The sequence below is a fragment of the Struthio camelus genome, chromosome Z, assembly GCF_040807025.1.
Source record: "Struthio camelus isolate bStrCam1 chromosome Z, bStrCam1.hap1, whole genome shotgun sequence".
NCBI lineage: Eukaryota > Metazoa > Chordata > Aves > Struthioniformes > Struthionidae > Struthio > Struthio camelus.
In genome coordinates, this window is record NC_090982.1 from 72,433,233 (window position 1) to 72,455,236 (window position 22,004).

At 42.6% G+C, this 22,004-nt stretch overlaps 2 protein-coding genes across 16 annotated transcripts in view; one reads left to right on the forward strand and one right to left on the reverse strand.

Annotated features, from left to right (window-relative positions):
* The first annotated feature begins 430 nt into the window (after positions 1–430).
* On the forward strand, positions 431–14,435 carry LOC138064385 (hydroxymethylglutaryl-CoA synthase, cytoplasmic). 7 transcript variants are annotated; one of them, XM_068926614.1, is made up of 12 exons: positions 4,211–4,257; positions 5,199–5,284; positions 6,094–6,551; positions 6,930–7,055; positions 7,564–7,728; positions 8,436–8,604; positions 8,718–8,888; positions 9,677–9,783; positions 10,152–10,277; positions 10,578–10,741; positions 11,141–11,247; positions 11,955–12,957. In XM_068926614.1, the coding sequence occupies exons 3-11, from the start codon at positions 6,104–6,106 to the stop codon at positions 11,231–11,233; spliced, it is 1,569 nt and encodes a 522-aa protein (XP_068782715.1). In that variant the 5' UTR covers positions 4,211–4,257; positions 5,199–5,284; positions 6,094–6,103; the 3' UTR covers positions 11,234–11,247; positions 11,955–12,957. The 7 variants fall into 7 exon arrangements, with proteins under 7 accessions (XP_068782712.1, XP_068782713.1, XP_068782715.1 ...); XM_068926612.1 differs by lacking the exon at positions 4,211–4,257 and adding an exon at positions 449–584 and having other exon boundaries at positions 11,141–12,957; XM_068926613.1 differs by having other exon boundaries at positions 11,141–12,957.
* Positions 13,901–22,004, reverse strand: part of LOC138064386 (serine/threonine-protein kinase NIM1-like) — a 31,868-nt gene continuing 23,764 nt past the window's right edge. For 7 of the 9 annotated variants that reach the window (XM_068926622.1, XM_068926619.1, XM_068926617.1 and 4 more), the window contains 3 exons: positions 18,181–18,255; positions 16,849–17,117; positions 13,901–15,434 (listed from right to left, as the gene is read on the reverse strand). In XM_068926622.1, the coding sequence (XP_068782723.1) occupies positions 14,685–15,434; positions 16,849–17,117; positions 18,181–18,255 (1,094 nt within the window). In that variant the 3' untranslated portion in view covers positions 13,901–14,684. Of the gene's footprint in view, positions 15,435–16,848; positions 17,118–17,959; positions 20,857–22,004 lie in introns of those variants that run through there. The other 2 variants (XM_068926624.1, XM_068926623.1) reach the window with 2 other exon arrangements.

The following is a 22,004-nucleotide window of genomic DNA, read 5'->3' on the forward strand; positions in this document are numbered from 1 at the left end:
CGGTTTTGCTCAAGCTCCCAGAAATGCCTTCCCCCCCCCCCCCCCCCGAGCCGGTCCTACGCCCGCCGCCCCCGGCCGCCCGCGCCGTCGCTGCGCGGCCCGGCCCGCGGCAGCGCCGGCCCGACACCATGCTCGGCCTTCGCCGCGCCGGGCGGGCCCGGCCTCCCGTTGCCGGGCAACCTCCTCCTCGCCTCGCCGGGGACCGGCAGCCGTCCTACTCTCACCCGCAATCGGCAGCGCGCTCCCATTGGCTGCCGCCGCGCTGCGCTCGGCTCCCATTGAGCGCTCGGCGCCTCTGCCGCGTCCTCATTGGCGCGCTGCCCTCTGGCCACGCCGCGTCACTTTCTCACACCATTCCCCCCGCCTCCTACGGCCGTGGCTAGCCGGCCGGTAGGCGGGACCCGGGTGGGAGCAGCTGTGATTGGCCGGGAGAGCTGCCGCTCGCGGCCCAAGCCGGCGCTCGGGCGGCGGGGCTGTTTAAAGGCGCCGCGCGCCGGTGCCGCCGTGTTTCCTCGCGTGCGTGTGAGTGAGGGTGCGGAGTGCGGTGCGGTGCAGCGGCCACCGGGAGCCATCGCCTCGGACAGGTGAGGGCGGCGCGGCAGGCCGTTGGGCCTCGCCCGCCGCTCGCCTCCCTCCGCTAGGGGCCGGGGGCGCCGGCACCGCGCTGAGCCGCGTGGCCGGGCCGTGGCGGCGGGGCTGGGCGGGCGCTGCCCTCCTCCTCCTCCTCGCAGCGGCCCGCGGGTGGGCACTGCCGGGCAAGGTGCTTCCCACCGGCTCTGGGCGCGTTTGAAAGGCGGCAGGGAGAGCGGGGAAGGCGGCTGGGGGCGGCCGCGGAGGTGAGGTGGGCTGGGCTGGGCGCGGAGCTGCCCGGCGGTGCCGGCTGCGGCGCTGGGCACCGAGGCGGCTCGCGCAGCCAAGCGGCGGGGCTGCGCGGAGCCCTCCCGAGGGCCCTGTTAAGGCGGCTGAGCCCGCCCGCCGGTGCGGGAGGGCCACTGACGCCCCCCCCCCTCCCCCCGTGGATCTCGTCCCGCGTAAATGGCGGCGGACGCTTCTCTGCGAGTGTCTTGGGTTCTGAACACCTCGTAGTTGAGCTGGGGAGCGTGCCGGGCCTCTTCTAAAAGACTTCGGGGAGCTAGTCCCCGGCCGGCTCCTTCAGGCTTTTCCGGAGGCTTTAGGGCGTCAGAGGGCTAGAGGGGAGCCTGCCGGTGAGTGCGCCATGGGCGCATCGCGGCGCTGGCAGAGGTGCCCGCGGGCGCCCGAGGCGGAGCCGCAGCGCGGGCGGGGCCCCCAGGCCAGCGGCCGCCTGCAGCCTGGCGCGGCAGCCGCCTGCCGCAGCCCGGCCCGGGCGCCGGCCGCTCCGTCTCCTCGCCGCGAATAGCGGACAGGTACAGGTGTATGTGTACGGGTGCAGGCTGCCTGCCGGACCGCCTGTAATGATAGCACCGCCACGGACTCCGTCTCGGATGTATGTTGAGAGTTAAGTCCCAGGGGGGAACGCCAGGGTCTTGCAGTAATAACACAAATCCTCACGGTGTGCTGGACTAGGGAGAGAAACGTTAGATACTCTTATGAGTAGAGTCAAGGTTTCTTCTGCCTGGCTGCTATAGCTTGGTATGCCCTGATGTGACGTGCCTTCTTTGTAATTTAATCACAATTTAATTCAGTAGTGAGCAGGGCTCAGGATGATGCCACACTTCATGCGCGGTGTTGCACGGTGAACGCCTACAACTGGATAGAAACACTGACCCCTTGTGGCCTGATAAGTGTTTCGGATATATTTCTCGATATTTACTGCTAAATGTATTTTAGTCGGGTGTGGAATTAACTAGATTTAGTTAAATGATGTTTTAACTGACGCTACCACATCATCACTGTTTTGCTTCTGGAAAAAACCCTGAAGTGGATTTATTTCATAAAAAATCTATTCTACAAGTACTCTGTAATCCTCTTTTACCATTGATTTCCAAACTCTGTTGCTTGTAGCAAAGACTTTTTTTTATCTTCTACTTTTCAGTATTTTGTATGAAATAAAACTCAAGTAGGAAATAATAGCCAAGTTATTGGCAGAATAGTCTTAATAAAGACAATGAAAGCCACCAGTTGCACTTGTGGAAGAGTGTTTCTGGTGTTTGGCAACATTAACAGAAACTAGTGGCTGTTGTATGTTACTCAGTTATCTCCTGCAGATTCTTAAGGGGACATAAAACAAAATTGGATTTCTCATTTTTTTAAATGTCTTGGTGGTTAAATGTTTGTATGAAATATTATAAGGAAGTATTATGAAGAAATTTGAGTACTCCTTCAGTAAAAATCAATGACTGCTTTTTTGTTTTGATCAAGGGGACAAAAGGGTATTTGTTTTTATCAAGTAAACAATTTTCTGTAATAACTGTATTGCTTGAGAGGTCACACATCCTATTTCCTTATAAGTGCTCAGAGCAAACTTATAAAACAACTTTATAGAGCAGCAGTCAGGGCAATCAGGATATACTGCAACATTACACATTTCACATATGGTGAGCTGCCCATGAGAATACAATTAGAAATAGCCTCCCTTTAGTCATCTTCAGCAAAAAGTTTTCTGATTAAAATTACAGTAAGTAATATAGAGTTAAATGCCAGTTTTAATCTAAGTTCTGTAACTAGCAAGCATAAAAGCAGGGCTGGTGCTTTCCTTCACTGTTACCAATAGTCTGAATCCTTTTGGCATGTTGAATTTCCAAAGAATTCACCGGCTTGCCTACAACCGTAGACAAAGGTGGCTTTTTACATGCATCAAGTCCATTGTCTGTCATTTTGTCTTATCTGTTAATATGGATCTTAATTAAAATTAAATGTCTAAGAGTTGATCTCTGCAGCCTTTACCTCTTGGTGTTTTGGCCTCTGGAGCAGAGTTTGAGCTCTACACACGTTTCCTGCTTGGCCTGTTTCAAAGAAAGGGATGTGTATGTATTGTGCCCCAAAGAGGGCTGGACTCCAGAATCCTTTTCCTAGCTGGGACGTATGGCTTGGGAGCTCCCCGCTGATAGCGTGTGTCTGTATCCATTTGAAGAACTAAGCAGAGCTGCCCTCTCTCTCCTCTTCAATGCCTCTGCACGTTTGGGATAAAATGCAGTTCTTGGAGCAGGGTCTGGAGCCCAGGAATCTTGTGAACAAGAGTGTGTAACTTTGTAGTTACTCTGTCTAGCCCAATAAATCTTCAGTTCTTGTCTGGACAGTAACAGCTCCAAAAACACGTGGAGACTTTCACCAAAGTAGGCTTCAGAAGTCGCTCTCAGTCAGCATCACCCTCAACCCACCTGTCGAGAAGGAAGTGAACTTGCCCTGTAGTTCATTGGTGGGTACTTAAGGCTGTCACCAGACAGGTCTCTGTTCTCCAGTTGTGACTTGAAGCTGTGGCTGGCACTTTTTTTTCCCTCCCCTCAGAACATGGTCGTCTTAGTGTATGATGATAAATTCTTAATCCCACCACCAGGGTGAGCTTCCCTGAGATACTATTCTGTTTTAATCAGCCTCTCGTAGCCTGGTTAGATGAAAACTAGAGACCATACTGCTCCCACTCCCTAAAACTTTTCCCAAAAGAGCGACTTAAAAGTATTTGCCAAACTTTAAAATAAAATGCTAATAGAATTTAGAGGCCGGCAGTGTAAGGTAATCCCTCTGTGATCATGGATTGCCAAAAACAATTTTGGATGTTGTTACGTTTTCAGTCTTTATTGGATTTACCTCCATACTGATGCCGTTGGAGTTATCTAGAGTTGCGTCAAGGTTTACACCCGCACAAGAGCAGCGCAAGGCCGTATTAAAACCCCATCTCGCTGGTCTTGCCGAGGCATGACAACGCAGCCGCAGCTGGAGGGGGCAGGCCGTCTCCCTCGCCCGCTTGCTAGGCTCGACTGCGCAGAGCCGTCCAACTCCTGCAAGGGCTTTAAAGCTGCAGCTGAGGCACTACACGCGCTGCTTTTTTTTTTTTTAATTTGTTATTTTTATGGAGTGGTGGCTTAGATTAAAACAAAGCAGCCGCTCACTCTTTAAAAAAAAAAAAAAAAAAGCGCCTGGAAGTAGCCGGCGGCTCAGGAGGCAGCAACGGCCGCCGCGAGGCCGCCCCGCCCCCTCGTCTCCGCGGCGGGCGGCGCCTGCGCGCTGCCCGCCCGTCTCAAGGTGACGGCGGCCCGGCCGCGCCTGCGCGCTGCCCCGTCTGCCCCAGGCGCTGCCCGGCCGCCGCCGCCGGGAGCCGGCTATGGGGTTCCGCAACCTGTAAGGGGCCGCGGGGGGAGGGGGGCAGCGGGCCGGGGCCGCGGGGTGACCTTCCCCGCTGCCCCCGGCGGTTCCCGGGGGAGTCGGGGGTAACCTTGGGGGGGGGGGGGCGGCGCGTGCCCCCAGAGAGCCGTTGGAGCCCGGGGCGGGCCGCGCTGTGGCTGGTGCCGGGGAGCGGCGGGGCTGCCCGCTGCGGTGCCCCCTCCTGCCGGGAGGACGGCGGTAATGAAAACGAAACGGCGACTCGCGTCGCCCTTCGGCCGGCCCGGGCAGAGCGCGGTGGCGCCGCGGCTGCCGCCGGCGGGATAACGCACCGGCCCGTTTGCAGATCGCCGCGCCTCGGGGCATGGTGCTTCTGCCGCCTGGAGAAGTTTTTGGCAGGGGGTCACTGAGCTGGGGAGGTCTGTGCAGCTGCGGTTGTTTAACGGGCATGCGTTTCAAAACGAGATAGCTCAGAAAAAGAAAAACCCTAATTAGCTACGGTTCCATTTTTAATCTTAATCTTGCAGTGTTTTTTTTTTTATGGGTGTTGTTTTTTCATTTGACTAGATGAAAGTAGTGGGAGAGTTTGATTGTAATAGGATGCATCTTAAAATCTGTTTCCTTGAAATCCTGTGTTAATAGGTTGTAGGTATTGTTGTTCTGGAACACTTCAGAAAGCAGTTTTAAACAGACTTTTCTGCGCATTTGCACGTTTTAGTATGAATAAATACAGAGTGAAACGGGTTACTTTAGGTACATCGTAGGTGTGTGTGAAACTTTTTTAAAGGCAATCGAAATGCATGCAAGCCGTGCACTCTTACTTTAAGTCTCATTTAGGACTTTTATAGTCAATTGTACATGTAACAAAAGACATTTTTAAAGTTTTCTTAGCGTTTGTATTAATATGTATCATGTGAAGCCATCATTTCTGGTTAGAAAGGCTTTATTCCTTTATGCAGCTCATCGTGATCTTATAGAAGAAGCTGGATAAGGTCAATTTGACAGTACTTATAGCTGGGCACAGAGACGATTGTTCCTTGAGGATGTAAGTAAAAGTATAGGAAAAAGTGTGCTTATCTGTTTAATATGGATAGGGTTAAAGTAATAGAATATAGTATATTTTGGGGCATAGTAATAGTAGAGTGAGAGGGTTAAAATGACAAATCTCAATCTACCAGGAAGAATCCCTGTGCGTTCTCCTGAGCCTGTGAAATATTCTTCCGCGTCTGGCATTCAGGAATGTCAAAAAAAGACTACATTGGGAGGGGGAGAACACGACACAGAAACTGCTATCTTTGTTGCAAGTATAAGCAAAATGGAGCAACTAGATCATTTAATTTAAGAATAAAAACAGTTCTGAAGGCCGTTTAAGGCTGAAATTTCCTGGTAAGGGTACATTGTAAACTTAAGTTCTCAATCCATTTAAAAAATCCCATATTTCTAGCTTTGTTGTGTAAAACTGAGACCTGATACAGCCTTTAGAAGCAAAAGTAGAAAAATGAACATTAGGACTCATATTTCTTGAGCACTTAACATTTGTTACCTGTCTGTTTGTGTCAGTGAAATATTTCGGGTCTGAATATTTCCAGGTCTGAAATTGTATTTTCAGTTAAAAGCGCTTCTTAGTTGTAAAAAGTTAGTAAATTTCTGAAGATGTTTACTGTATGCTCAGACCGACACCTCCCAAGAGGCAAAGGCTTACCTTTTGCAGATGAAACTAAAATAGCTGAAAGTTAACCTTTTCTGTAAACGTATAGAAAATTGTAGTATATGTGAAGTAGGTTGCTAAAAACGGATGTGAATAACTCAGCTGTCTTTTTTGTTTGTTTTTTTTTTGTTTTTGTTTTAAAAAAGATCTGCCACGATGCCTGGGTCTCTTCCAGTGAATGCTGAATTCTGTTGGCCAAAAGATGTGGGAATTGTTGCACTGGAAATATATTTTCCTTCTCAATATGTTGACCAGGCAGAGCTGGAGAAGTATGATGGTGTGGATGCTGGCAAATACACCATTGGGTTAGGCCAGTCAAAGATGGGATTCTGCTCTGACCGGGAGGATATCAATTCTCTCTGTTTGACTGTGGTTCAGAAGCTCATGGAGAGGAACAGTCTTTCCTATGACTGCATTGGGAGATTAGAAGTTGGAACGGAGACAATAATTGATAAATCAAAATCAGTAAAGACTGTCCTGATGCAGCTCTTTGAAGAATCTGGTAATACAGATGTAGAAGGAATTGACACCACCAATGCATGCTATGGAGGCACCGCTGCTCTTTTTAATGCTATTAACTGGATTGAGTCCAGTTCTTGGGATGGTAAGTACAGGGTATTTTGTTGAAAGTTACGTCATTCTCTGTTGTTGATGAATCAGTGGTCATGTTTAACTATATAGGACCCAGAGGGTAAAACAGTGCACTTCTCTGAAGTCACCTTCTTACGTGCTCTGGGCGTTGGCCACTAGTCTAATCACATCCACAGAATTAATGACACAGATACACATCACTGAGTTTTTCATGGAAATTTTGCTGGTTGCCAGGAAAAACGTGAAATGGGCAGAATAAGTAAAGATTGAAGAGCACCTTTATCCTGCAGTCATATCCTCTATAAACAGAGGTCTAAGAATTACTGCTGGATATAAAAAATCTACTAGATCTTGACTCCTTTTCATGGTTATTTCTGTGCGTTCTTTGCAGGACGTTATGCACTTGTTGTTGCTGGAGACATAGCTGTGTATGCCACTGGGAATGCCAGGCCAACGGGTGGAGCTGGTGCTGTTGCTATGCTAGTTGGTCCAAATGCACCTTTAATTTTTGAGAGAGGTTAGTTCTATGAGAAAATAGATACCATTCAACTGGAGACTGTATCCCTTCTGAAGCCTGTCCCCTGTTTTTTGTGGGTTGCTGGAGGGCTGGGTTAACTGCCACTTGTGTCAGAAATTGTACTTTGTCTTCTCTTGCTCTTGGCTATTTTATGCAAGTCTCGTTAGAGGAGGCAGCAAGGATCAGTTGGTGATGCTTCTGTCTGATTTTTCCTTGGGGATTCTCCAGTAAAATTGACAGAGACTGGACTAGGGCTGAGTAACAGAGCTCTCTACGTACAAGAAGAATTGATGAAAATCATTTGTTACTTGTGTTTGTCACGCTCAATCCTGCTGTACTTGAGTACAAGGGAATCGAGAACTATGTGTGAAAGAGGGGGGGACGGAAGTGCTGTTGAAGCCTTCTTGACTGGGGCCAGTTACTTGTTCTTCACATGTATCATGTGATATGTTTAAATCAACTCAAGAGTAGATGAATAAAGTGCTTTTTGTCAATTTCTCTTAACCAGGATTGCGTGGAACCCACATGCAGCATGCTTATGACTTCTATAAACCAGACATGGTGTCTGAATATCCTGTAGTTGATGGCAAATTATCTATACAATGCTACCTCAGTGCATTAGATCGCTGCTATACTGTCTATCGCAACAAAATCCATGCCCAGTGGCAAAAGGGTACGTAGCCTCACATGTAGCATGACATTGCAAGATCTGGCAAATACTGGAATGTCTAATTACACAGACGTATATTTTCAAATATTGGCATCCACTCTAAAAAGACTGGTATATGCTCCATTTCTTTGTATGTATGTGTTTTGAGGTGGTTGAAATATTTGTTTGCTCTCTCCCTTATGAAATGTCTTATTTCTGTACTGGTATGACCGAATACATGATCTTCAGTAAGGAGCAGCCTTGGCAGGCTTTTGCTAGTTTTGTAACGTGTAATATCTTGCTTAAAAGAACGTTCCTTCTCCTTCTCCCCCAAAATTCTTAAGGTATTGAGGTCAGTATTTATATGCTGTATAACAATATTGATGTTTACCCCCATATTTTTAATGATTGCTTCACCTTTATTAAGAAGCATAGGTTTGAAAATTAGATGAAGTAGCTTATTTCTTATCTCAAAATACTGAGTGGAAATACTGAGATCCTGTCAAGCTTATAGGATCTTCTTCTAGAAAAAGGGCATTGTTGATGCACAAGATAATAAGAAATAATTTTTTAAATAGAAATAGTGGCAGTGTTTTAAGTGAACTTGGCAGCAATGGTTAATCTTATGGTTGTCTTTTGAATGCTGACATGTCATAATTTGCTGTTTTATTTTAATGGTTAAAGTGAGTGCTATTAGTAAGTTGTAACACACCATATTCTGCCACTTCCAGAGGGGACGGACAGACGTTTTACCTTGAATGACTTTGGATTCATGATCTTTCATTCTCCCTACTGTAAACTGGTACAGAAGTCTGTGGCCAGACTGTTGCTGAATGACTTTCTCAGTGACCAGAACCCAGAAACAGCAGATGGTGTTTTCGGTGGTCTGGAAGCTTTCAGGTGAGAATAGCTGCTGTTTTCCTTATTCAGCCAGTATAATTTGTTAAACATCCAAGATCTCTTTCCTTTCTGCTATTTTAGTGACTGTTTTTAAATGCTTTCTTTTTTTGTAGGGATGTTAAACTGGAAGATACCTATTTTGACAGAGATGTGGAAAAAGCTTTTATGAAAGCTAGTGCTGAGCTCTTCAATCAGAAAACCAAAGCTTCGTTGCTTGTATCCAATCAGAATGGAAATATGTATACCCCTTCAGTCTATGGTTGTCTTGCTTCCCTTCTGGCCCAGTAAGCATAAAATCAGGAAAAGAAAGTACTAGCTTTTCATATGTAAGCATATAAAATAGTTTTGTTTCAGATAGATAGCCTTCTGTAAAAGCACCATCTAGGAAACCTTTTCCTACTAGCTTACCTTGAGTAGCAAGCCTAAAACTAGAAAATTATTCTGCACACATAATCAGGTCAAATGAAAAGCAAATTCAAAACTTACTTGCCAGAAGTTGACCTGAAAGAGCTGCTTCCTGCCTTCTAAAGTAGGATCTTATTTGTAGGGTGGTGATCTTTTCCTAGCCTCAAAACAAACAAAAAAAACGTAGTGATAGGAGAAGAGAGAAGGTATTCCAATTCTCCTCTAATAAGCATGGCCAAACGAAATCAATATTTGATTGACACGCTGTTGTATTTTGTGCAATCACTGAGGCTTTCGCAAAATCCCTTTTAAATAGAACCACTCTTCTGGGGTCACTTTTTTCTTTGTTGTGACCTTGCATTTCAGGATGGGATAGTTCATTTTAGGCTTTAGGTAATTTGAGAATTAGGTGTCTTCTAGATAATCATATTCTGGGCATTAATGTGCTCTCTTTTGCTTAGTCATCCTTGAAAATAATTGCTTAGCAGCAGTGTTTGAAAGCCTGTTTTAAAAAAAAAATCATTTATGCATATAGTGATGATAAACGTGCATTTTAGTTAATAAAATTTGCTGGCTGCTTTTTGTAAGCTAGCTGCAATTTTTTGGTTTTTTCAAATTGACACCTAGGCTTAATTCTCACTTTAAACAGCTGTTGTTTGATTTGCAGGTACTCTCCAGAGCAGCTTGCAGGACAGAGAATTAGTGTGTTCTCCTACGGCTCTGGTTTTGCTGCTACATTATATTCCATCAAAGTTACACAGGATGCCACTCCTGGTGAGTGAAGGGAAGAGAAGCTCATTAAATCCCTTGGACAGTTCACTTACTTACTTACTTACAGCTGCTTTGTTAAATGAACCACCAGCCTAAGTAGACCTGCAGAACAATGCCTAATGATAGTAACAGTGGACTAAAGATGTTCCAGGGAATACTTTTAACTTTTTCCTTGGGCAAATAGACAACCTGTTTTGTTCTTCAAATACTAAGTAAGTAAGTGTTTTGCTTGCATAATGTGGAATATTTTTAAATCACTAAAAGTTTTAGCGTCTGCAATGCAAAGTATTTTGAATGGTTTTGAAATGCTTACGTGCTGGTATGCATCTCTCAGCACTGGTGCTGCCTTACGTGATGCTTTTTTATTGTAGGTTCTTCCCTGGACAAAATAACTGCCAGCCTTTCTGATCTTAAAACAAGACTTGACTCAAGAAAATGTATTGCACCTGATGTCTTTGCTGAAAACATGAAGATTAGACAGGAAACACATCATTTGGGTAAAAACTGCCTAAATATAAATCATCCTTCGTCCTACAGCAAAATCCACGTGGCTTAATTTACTTGAACTTAGTTAAATGATTGGGGTATAGAATGAAGGGAAGTTCCAACTCTTTCTACTTCTATATAGCTTGTAAAGTGCTTTTCTGTAGCTTCTATTTGTGGGCCCAGTGTGGTTGAAATGAAAATGCGGACTTAATTTTTGTGTCTGACTGCTTCCAAACTGCACTGTGTACATGTTGGTCTTCTGTAAAACTGTAACCAGGAACTGACTGTGTATCTTACGGGCTTTCTTACAGCCAACTATATTCCACAGTGTTCAGCAGAAGATCTCTTTGAGGGAACATGGTATCTTGTGCGTGTGGATGAAAAACACAGAAGAACTTATGCAAGGCGCCCACTGAGGGGCGATGGACCTCTGGAGGCAGGAGTTGAAGTTGTCCACCCACACGTTGTTCATGAGGTGAACACTGTACACTCTTTTAATGTTGGAGTTAAATAGTGCAACAGTGGACGTGCATGTGTTTGTTAGCGTGTGGATGTATGTATGTCAAAAGAGGAAAGGGTCTGACAAGTTATTTCAAATACTTTGTTAAAATTATGTGATGTACCAGCCAGAGGTAAAATAGTGAACATGGAATTTTAAGAAGTACATATCATCACAAGAAGAGTGAAACTACACAAGTAACTGGCTCCTTTCACATAATCAGTTTGCATGAAACATGACTGATCTGAGTGATTTAAGACCAAGGTGTCCAGTGTTGCATTAATGTTGTCTGAGAGTTGGAGTAGCCTTGAAGTAAGAATGCATGTGAACTAGAAAACTGTACTTAATGTTTTTTTTTCCCCCCCTTCTTCTTAGCACATCCCAAGCCCTGCTAAGAAAGTGCCAAGAATTCCTGCAACAACAGAATCTGAAGGCGTTACTGTTGCCATTTCCAATGGGGAGCATTAAGATACCTCTGTGAGGTGGGGAATGACAAAAAGGTGCAAGGGTAGGATGAGAGAGAGAGAGAGGAAAAAAAGGATTAAAATAGTATGAAGTTTCACTGTACAGTAATAATTAATTGGAGCATGAAAAAAATGTTTAATGTCCTTGAAAAGATACATTTTAATATGGTGTGATATTTATAGTGTTTTCAGCCTACTAAAATCATTAATATACTGGAGATGGGGGGGGGAACTTGCCTGGGTCTTTGTGGGTTCCTTAACACATTTAAATTTTTTTTAATTGTTGACTTGTAGCTGTTGTCTATTACAAGATCTTTGTACATAGAAAAATGACTCTTCTGCCTGCCTTTTCCATATGAAGTGACTTGAAACGTACACTGCTATAACAACTTGTATTCAAAAGTGTGTGGCCAAACAGTCTAAGCTTTTAATGTTAGGGTTCTCAGTGCCTTGACAGTAAGCAGTCAATCTTCTGAACACTGCATTTCTCTTCCCCCTTTATCACCTTCCCTTTCATCTCCCAGTCCACCTCCCAACTGCCACATTGCTTTGGAAAAGGTATAGAACCAGGTAACATTGATTAATGGACTAGAATCTCTCTCTCTCCTATCAAAAATGACTGGATTCAGAACAGCTAGGCTGACAGATTTTTAAAAAAAATTCTATAACTGACTATGTTAGTTACTATATAATTCCGTCTCATATTGTGTGTTTTATACCTTCAGTATAAATCACAGCAGTGTGGAAGGAAAGAAGACTGACATGAGGCAGTTGCTTTTTTTCTTCCAAAGAACAAAAAGGTGCATTTCTTGGTTTCATCGATGTTGGCACTTCTCAAGATTATTTAACTGTAACAGAAGAATAAGTATTTTAAGACAGATTAATTTTCAAATAAAACTTGTAGACCTTCTGGAGCTGTTTCAATTGGCAAACTAAGGAAGGGAGGAAGATCGGTTTGTCTATAACTCTGGCCTCTCCTTATTCTTTATATATCAATTTCTAAGAGACTATTTCTAACTCTGAATTTGGCTTCATACTTTGAAATATTAGTAATGGTGTAGTAGATAAGTGTGATGTTTTTGTTTTGTTTTGTTTTTTTTCCAACACGCAAACTAAAAGCTAGCCATTTTACAAGTGGTACATGTACAATGCTAATGGGGAATCCATTCGGGTAGATTTTTTTTAAAGCCCAGATTGGAAATGAACTATGACATGAGCCTTGTAAGCTTGTAATATATATTTAAATATGAGTTAATGTACAGAACAAAGTCTTGTTGAGTTTTCTTTCTTTGTCTAATCCTACAGAGCTACATTAGATAATGTAAAGTAGCAAAAGAAATGATTTGTCTGTTAAATTACAATTTTTTTGGTGTAATGAAGTGTTTGTATGATCTGTCACTCACTAGGATTTGATAACTTCTGCTGGATTTGTACAGTCAGGCTTTGGTAAAATAGTTGCTTATTATGAATTACTGGGTACTAATCTGTTTGTTCTGTTGAAAAGTGATGGAACAATGATGCATGAAGATAGCATTGTGAGTATTTGGGTTTAGGCGCCCTCATGAAACTTACCTTGGCACCAGGAAAAAAAAGTTTGCCATGGAACCAAGTCCATTGCTGGCAGTGGACAAGCCAAGGACTGAGCTATTGGCACAAAAAGTTAACCGCAGGAACCTCACTGTTTGTGAGGCTGATCCTTTACTAAAATAAAGTTTGAGATATTTGAAACCTGGGATTTCAGGATTTTTTTTTTTCTTTAACAGGAAAGAAAGAGGAAACTGGCCCTGTGAAAGTTTGAAGTTCTGGGTTCACAAGTGAGGTGGACCTCCTGGATCTTATTTCTTAATACCATTCCATTATAAAAGCGGAAAGGGTTGCTCAGGCTAGTGGGAAACCAGTACTTCAGGGCTATGTTTCCAGATCTCTTAAATGCTTTTAGACAGAAACTGTTTCTAGAGGGGAATAATTCATTCCTAGCTGATGAGATACAATTCCTCTTATTACTGTCTTGTGAAAGATGGTATTTTTTTTTAATCCCCCTTTCACAACTGTGGTGAAAGTGATTTGTTTCTTATTTTATGCCTACCTGAGCCTGAGTTGGCCTACATGCCCACTGGTGGCTTCTCATTCTGCTGCTCTGATTAATTTACATTAATTAGTTCCTTTTAAAGTCAGCTGATATCTCATCAGCCCCAGTAACAGATACAGCAAACCTTCCTTCAAATTTGAAAGCACCAGCTCGTACATCACTACGTCCTGTATAAGTTTACTTGCCTTAACTGAAACAACATAGGCTCTACCTCTTAGCTTAGATATTTCAACTGTGCCTGTTCAGAGGAGGACAGCTACTGTATCTTTCCAGGATTTGCATTTGAGCCAATGGTGCTGCACATGAAAATATAAAATACCTTATCAAAGCTAAAGGTAGGAATATCTGCATTTTGGTGAAGTTCAGAACAATTGGTGTAAATGGTCAAGCTTTCCAACATCTAACTTGCAGTTGTCAGGAGTATCAAAATTAGCTTTATGCCAGCCCACGATTGCCAATTATGCCAAAAGTTAGTTAGTAGAAGCCTTGAACGCTCGATTTATAAGCAGATGCCTTTACGAGTTGCATTCAGCTTACTGATAACGTAGTGCTAAAGCAAGAAAAACGAAATGAATTTTAGAGTACAGTTAATATCTCGTTGTTTCTTTATTGGGAGTGCGACTGGATTCCAAGCGGTTCTTAGACTGTCAGCATCTTAAAAATAATTAAAAGGTTAGTAGATGGTAGCCCAGCTGATTCCAGTAGAAATTAAAACCATATATGCAGGGTTAAAGCAGCATATCTAAATCTGACTAGGCAGCTTTTCTGAATTGTGACAAATCGGGACGCATTGTCCAGCTGGTTTCTGGGTTTGACAGACAGCATTGTAGTTTCTGTAAATAAAAGTTGAAAAAATGAAGCTCTAATAGACAATTGAAACCAGGTTTAATTTGCTGGAGAAGTTTTTAAGAAAAAATTGCAGTTGGTTAGAGCATGGGCTGGTTTCTGCTTAAACTCAGATCTCTGCAAAAACTGTCCAGGTTTGTGGTAGTCCAGTTGTGCCAAGCTAAGGTAAAACGTTTCAAGAAGTTAACTGTTACATGTCTGTACTGAGATACCGCCCAAGAGTGTAAAGTGCAATACTACTCGGTCTTTATTAAAAGATTGCCTTCACTAATGAACGCTTACCTGTTTTACTTACCTGAACGCTTCTTGCGCTGTCTATGCCAGGTCTCTGGAGCAAGGGACAAACGTAAGTCCATTAGAGCCCTGCAACTGAGCCACTTCAGTGTGAATTCAAAAATACGGAGGAGATGATAAGGCATTTTTGGTTTATTTAAAAATTACAAAAATTTAACACCAAAACTTGTGAAAAATGAATAAAACCCTTTGTTAAGTGTGCCGAGTATAAAGCCTCCAGTGCAATTTATAAAATTGAACACAGTTTGGATGTGTGTTTTAGCCCACTGTAAGAACTGTTTTCTTTCTTAAAGTCTTGTTCTTTGGGATCTGGATTGGACATTATAGGAACACTTTCCAGTGCCCTTTTCTTTTGTACTCTGTGCAAAACAATTCTGTAGACACCCGTTACTGAGCTGCGCGCATCTTTTCCCCGGTTGTTTTGAATGTGTTCTTCTGTGATTCCCAGATCTTTCAGAATACTTTTCACTTCAACTTCTTCCTCTTTGAGCGTACTGATCTCTGATAAATACTTTGGATCCAGTTTAAAGGGCTCTAAAGGTTTAGGATACTGTATCCCTTGCATCCATTCACTGTTCATAATAAGTTTGACAGAGTACCGGTCAGTTGGTACTGGCTGAAGGACTCCTTTTATCAGTTTCTGACAAGTTTCTGAGAGGGAAGGGGGCAAACTGTATGTTCCTTCAAGAATGCACTTTTTCAGTTTGGCCACTGTATCTGCCCGAAATGGCATAATACCAGTTATCATGAAGTATAGCAGGATTCCTAGTGCCCAGATGTCTACATAAATGCCAACATAGTTTTCGTCTCGGAAGAGTTCAGGGGCAGCATAAGGAGGAGAGCCACAGAAAGTATTTAAAGTTTCATCTCTTGTACTTATTGTGCTGAATCCAAAGTCTCCCACTTTAACACAGGTGTTACTGGTATAGAACACATTTTCTGCTTTCAAGTCCCGGTGAATGATATTATTCTCATGCTATAGAACAAGAGGAAGACTTAGTGTTAGCTTGTTCACAGCAACGTTCTTAAGTGACCATCAGCGAGTTACAATAGAGGGGAAAAAAAACGGCATTATCTCAGGCAAAGTCAGAACTAACCATTGCTATCAACTTGAAAAGGTAAAGCATTTAAACCAAATGTAACTTCCTTCTCTCCTGATACGAAAACAATAGAGTAGCTGAAGGAGATAGGAAGAAGGTTTTTTTTTTCTTTTTTTTTGATAAGTCTCTTGTTAACTAATAACCACTGTTTCCATTAAGCAGATTTGTAATGACATCAAGTGTAACCCTACAAGACCAGATACTTTCTTGTAGCAAAACCTACAGCATAGCTTAGCTTATTTTTTAGGGTTTAGAATATTTGCTTTTGCAACTATTAACATTTCTGTAATGATTTAAGTAACAAAACCAGTTTCCTTTTCACAGTAACTCCATTTTTGCATTTGTTGTAAGCACGTGGAATCAGGAAGTGAAAGCTTTTAGTTCACAAAGATTTAGTTCACAAAGTAAGTTCACAAAACGTGTACTGCTTATGTATACCGCCAGCAGATTTTAATACTGTTTCTAGATGTCTGACCTGGAAATACCCTTACTTTTGACTTCCTGGTTTTCAGAGCAGAAGCCTATGTTGCAAGAAAATACAAGTCACTGGAGGGCACCCTGGGCCAACTTCAACAAATACTAGTTTTATTTCTTAAACCTGTGGAACCTTCTCATTCTTTACGCTGTCATTGTAAGCAGCTGTAGATACTATGCAAGGTTCAGAGGATGCTGTATTGGAAGCAGATAATCATAATTGCCCTTTTCTGCCTTTATAAGAGGCTTTGTGTGCTACATAAACAGCATCATCCTAAATCCAGTTGTGATACTGAAGACCAGGCAAAGGGACGTGACTTGCTTGGTGTTCACTTCACAGATCTGTGCTAAAGCAAGGACCAGGAATTTGTCTAATTTCCAGTCGCCTACATTCATTAATAAACAAGCTGAATTTTTGCAATACTTTACAAGCCTCTTGTCTGGAACACTTTCTTCTAGCAGAAGGAGGCAGGGTGATGCTATGTTTTGACATATCTGCAGGGAGAAAATGAAGCTGTTACCTGGTGTCTGCAGCAGCTTAAAGCAGACAGGAGAACACCATGTTACTTAATGGGTGGTTCCACCCACCCAGCATTCTCAGTTCACTCTTCTCCCAAAAGCTGTCAGCAGGGAGGCAGATGGGGATGAAAGATCTTCTAGATAACTTTAAGATACCTCTTCTCCAGTAGTTTTTCTCTTGAGAAATGTGGGCTTGGAATCTTGATAACAGCAAACCTCCTCATTGAAAAACAAAGATACAGCCACAAAAATTTGCTAGAGTAGTGCAGAACAACATGCTGTGGAAGAGCAACTTACCATGTGCTTCACCGCAGACACGATCTGGGAGAAGATTAGTTTACACTCTGTTTCTAGTAACTTCCCTTCTGTACTGATTTTAGTGAAGAGCTCCCCGCCTCCTGCATACTCCATCACAAGGTGCAGCTTTGAGAGAGTCTCCACCACTTCATACAGTCTAATGATATTTGGGTGGTGCAGTTTTTCCATGCTGGATATCTCACGGGATAGCAAGCGTTGAGTCTTCTGGTCTAGCTTTGTCTTGTCCAGAATCTTAATTGCTACTTTCTCTGAAAGCAAAAATGCTTGTCCATGTTATTAATGCAATAGATACATGCATAGTATTACCATTCATACAACCATACTTAGTTATGTAACTGCAATTCAGTTTCACCTCTGATCAATTTAAGACACGCTACAGAGGCCTAACTAAACCCTGTAACCTGTGTTCTGTTCCATGTCCTACACCCTACTGATGATGATAGCTACAGGGGCAGTAGAGTATTGCTAGTGCTAATCAAATCATCTGTTGTCTTAGTGTGCTCCACTTGTAAATACGGCCATCAGAAACGTATTAGCTTGAAAACATCTACTTGATGTCTCTAACCTAGGTATTGCAACAGTGGAAGTAGAAAGCTGGCCTCAGTGAAGTGTTTAGAGTGTGATGGAAAGCCTGCATTCGCTCCCTCTATTACCTAGAGAGAGACATAGGCAAGCAAGATAGATGCCCATCAAGGCTTTATAGTGTATAGCAGCTACGATGCATTCTTAGGATATAGATTGTTGCTGCAAAGCTCCTAAAGCTGGGCTGCAAAGCTGTGCCCCCCCTTCTCAAGTGTGCTACTTGCTAGGCTGCTGAAGATAGCCCCTACTTTCTCAGTTTCTTTTGTAATTATCTCAGTGCTTTTCAGATGATTAGGCATGTGAAGCACAAGAGCCTGGTACTTGCAGGCTAAAGGAAGTTTCAAATTCAGGTACTTCTGTTTCAGCATAGACAGGCTAACCTGGAGGTGATTTAGGGACTCTGGATATAACCCTGCAAGTTTATAATGGAAAGATGTGTTTAAGTAGGTGTGACTTAGGGAACCTTAACCTAACTTCCTATCCCCACAAATTTTCCTAAGTAAGTTACCAAGCCCAGTGTTGTAGAGGTTCGTCTTTCTCAGGATAGGCGTGCCAGTTTTTCCAACATGTTCATACACAAGTAGTTCTTGGTACCGTATAGAACACAGAAAAAGTACAATTTTGTGTCTGTATTCCGCACTGGGCCATGAGTCCATGTCACAGACAGATTTTATACTAAGGAAAGGAATAAAACAGTAAAGCAAAATAAGTTGCAGGGATCTTATTTACCTTGATGCAAAGCTAGCTGTGCTATATTGTCCTGGTAATGCAGGCAGCTAAGTTCTCCGTGTTTCTGTAGCACATCTGTATGAAACCAAGGGTCACAAAACACTGATGTACATACACACAGTTGCACTGCATCACCAAAGTAGCTCAAAATACTATAAATAGTTCAATTAGGATTGCCCTCATGTTTCCATATTAAGTAATAAATAGGTTGCGACTTTTGTCTTCAATCTTGACTACAGTTGGTATTTGAAGTATTTGGATTAGTCTAGTTAAAATAGGTTTACAGTGGCTGTATGTAACTTACCAAGACAGCAAAATTAAACTGGAACATGCCCGTAAAGGTAACTATTTCTTCTTGGGAAGAGGGGCTTTTCTAAAAAATCTTGAACGTTCCTAAATTTCCTTACAAATACTATTTTAATCTGATCTTTTAGAAAGGAAAACACTCCCTCAGTTTCTGCTGTAAATTGAAAAAGAAAAAACTAGTATTGTTTACTTGTCACTTTAAGAGAAGAGTGAGAAGACCGTTATGTTTGCATGCATGTTCTGGTATAAAAAGATTCCAGATGTTTTTACTTAATATTATAAAATTATTTAACCTGAAGTTCAGTGTTTCAATATATGCAGAGGAAATGTCATTGATAGACGTATGCCTGTATCTCTGTACAGGTCAAGGAAACTGCATGTTTTATGTGTTAATATTTCTTAACAACATAACTGCATATTTCAATCCAACTACTAAAATGTGACAGGCGTTCCAGGGGGATTCTTGTAAAAGGTGAATTATCACCTTCACGTCCCTATTTTCAGAAGGGGTCTGTCTGTGCAAGGTGTAAGGCAGCCATCCCCATCCTGCTTCTCCCTAACCCGTTCAATCCTTTCCAGTGGGCCAGTTAGGAAAGATGTCACCTATTCCTGCGGTGGTGCTGATGGTGGCACGGTGAATCAGAAGTAAACGCAGCTACTGAGCAGAAACAGCAGACAACACTAATGCTGGCAGACCTCTGACTACTGACCTAGAGGGGTAAAATCCGTGTCACATTGGTAGCATACTGACCACCTAAACCACGAGGAAACAGTGTCAGCAACAACGGAGCTCACAGCACATAACATTGGCACAACTACACGCTCAGATGATAGAGGGATAACAATTCTCACAATATTAAACACAGAATTGCATTGTTACCTCTTGCTTTATAGAAGTTGGGGGCATTTGGGCCAAAACAAACCAACCAACCTAGGAGGAAAGGAAAAGCCCAAAGAGGGAAAAATTCCCTCCTCCTCCTTTTGCTGGAATTTACCATTCCTCATGGTCAGTTTTCCTGCAAAATTTTTAAAGGAAACAAACAAAAGTTTTAAAATTAAAGGTCCTGATCCTCTATCATACCACCATAAAGCAGGAGCAAGCGCATATAAATTACATGCATGTGCAACTGCACATGCATAATATGCAAAGAAAACCAGCCCCACTAGTGTGTAAGAGTACCTCATTTTCGTTTTTAAAATAATTCCCTCTGCTTCCAAAAAATGCTTAGCTTACAAATCCTATATTACGCTTGCACGGCACCAGTGCTGAACAGAAAAGCATTCTGAGTGGGCAGTTTGTTCAGAAAAACACTAAAACATAGCAGCAAGAGATTGTGATTAACTATACCTAGTGAATATTGAGGTTTGAAAAGAACTACCTGAAGTCTTAGTGAATAAGAGAAGAACATTAGGAAAAGGTTGAGAAATTATCTCAGAAAAAGTAGCGCGTGCTATGACTGCATGGCAAGACAAAAACAGAACTAAGGTAAAACCGCTTAACAACAAAGCAAATTGTACCTGCACATCCTTTCCCGTGCAATTGATGTTTCATATGGCACTGGCTTTTTAGCATCTGTAAACTTTGGACCTTCTCAATTGCACATATTCAGATGTGTTCTCACACTATATTTGTAAGATGGAGCGCATTTAAAATAAAGGTTACACAGAGCTTAGGAACCTAACACTCTGTATGTAGCAAGCAACTCAGCAAGGCCCTGGAGAAAATCTCTGCCAAAATTCAAATTAATAAAATGGGTAATTTTTCTGAATCTCCTTAAAATACGTCGTCTGAATCTCCTTAAAGTATGTCATAACACTGCATGGTTTCCTGCCTCCTCTGAGATCATCCAAAATAACATCTGAGAGAGAAACGGAGTTCTTCATCCAGCATGCTCTAAAGTTCCTGCAGTTTCCCTCTCTCAAACCTTTTTCACATACACTGCACTGCAACACATCACAAGGACTATGGAACAGCACAGACTATAATCATTAAAGAAGCTGATCTTAGTACTGAGAACAAAACTGTTTCCTTTTGAAAATTGAAGGCGAAATGTCAGGAGAAAGACCATACTTAGAACTTAACACTGTGATAACTGAACAGCTGAATCCCACCACCACCACCACCAGGCTCCCTTTACCACAGGGGCCTGAACAGCTTTAATCATGAAGCTTTAATCATTGTATTTATATCACAGTCAAAAGAAAGACTTGGACTCATTAGCGCTGTGCCGGAGCTGAGGCCTACTGAAAAAATCAATCAGAGTTCTTTTCTGAAGGGGCAGGGGGGTGTGTGTGTGTGTGCATGTGTGTGCACAGGCGCGCACGCAAGGGCAGACACATGCATTCCTATTTTCCCATCCAAATTTGATGAGAAACAGATAAGCTTACCGGCAGAGATGAGTTAGAAGATGTTTTCCCCTCATCTTTTCTTCCTCATGACAGTTGCAAACTTAGTGCCAAGAAGTTAACAGCTTCCCCCGTTATCATTTTAACCAGAAATAAGCTACTGACAAAGAACAGGAAAATAATTTTAGAGATTTCTGATGAAAAAGAAGACTCTTTTCAAGAAAAACTGATGATTTAGATTTTGGTATTTGGTTTATTCAAACTTCGTGTAGTCACAAAATCTTTCAACCAACCCTATTCAAATGGCAGAGCAACCTCTGTCTTGAATTCAACAGATAAATTCTGATCTGGATGAGTCTTATCTTTTTATTTCCATTAGCATTCCTCCTGTTCCTAGTACAGGAGCAGCACTTCCTTCAACAGCAAGCACAAGACAGTTTTCTCTAGAAGGAGAAAGTTCACTGAACAGAAAAGAAAACAAAGCAGCCACGTGGAGCAGAGCCACTTAAAAAAAAAAAAAAAAAAAGTCTGTTCTCCACTTTGGTTCCCAGTGCAACAACTGCATCATAACTGGGATAAACATGAGCTTTCAGACCTCTGCAATCTGGACTGACAGCGGAAGTTAGAGAAAAGAGCAACAAAACAAAGTGTGAAGGCTTTGGGGAATACCCAGTTCTCTCACCTTTAAGATGATGGAGGGAAGAAGAATGAATCCAAATTTGAAAGGAAAGACTATGAGGAAAAGGAGACAGAAGTATACAAAGACAAAGGGGGCTTTCCCCTGAGGGAAAGCAACAGCTCCTATTGTCAGACAGCGCTGGACAAGAGAAACAGGATAGATGAAGACAAATTCTTAGTTTCAACTAAAGTAGTTACCTCTAGTTCACTGTAGTTATCTAGCCTTTCTAGTTCTTCCTAGAAGCGGCATATACAGTGCTTTTCTGTGTTTAAAAAAAAAGCAAAGTAGACGACAATTAAACGTAAGCTTGTGCCTAGGTTTGGCTGTACCAGAGCTCATTTTCCTGCTCAGCCCACAGCTATATCCCCTGTCCCGACCTTTTCCATTAATGAACCTGGAATAAGCAAGCAAAAACAGGCATATTTTTCACCAGAATTATTGTTACTGAATAAAAGGCCTGTCCACACTAGCTGAATTTGCTCTGAAACAAAGG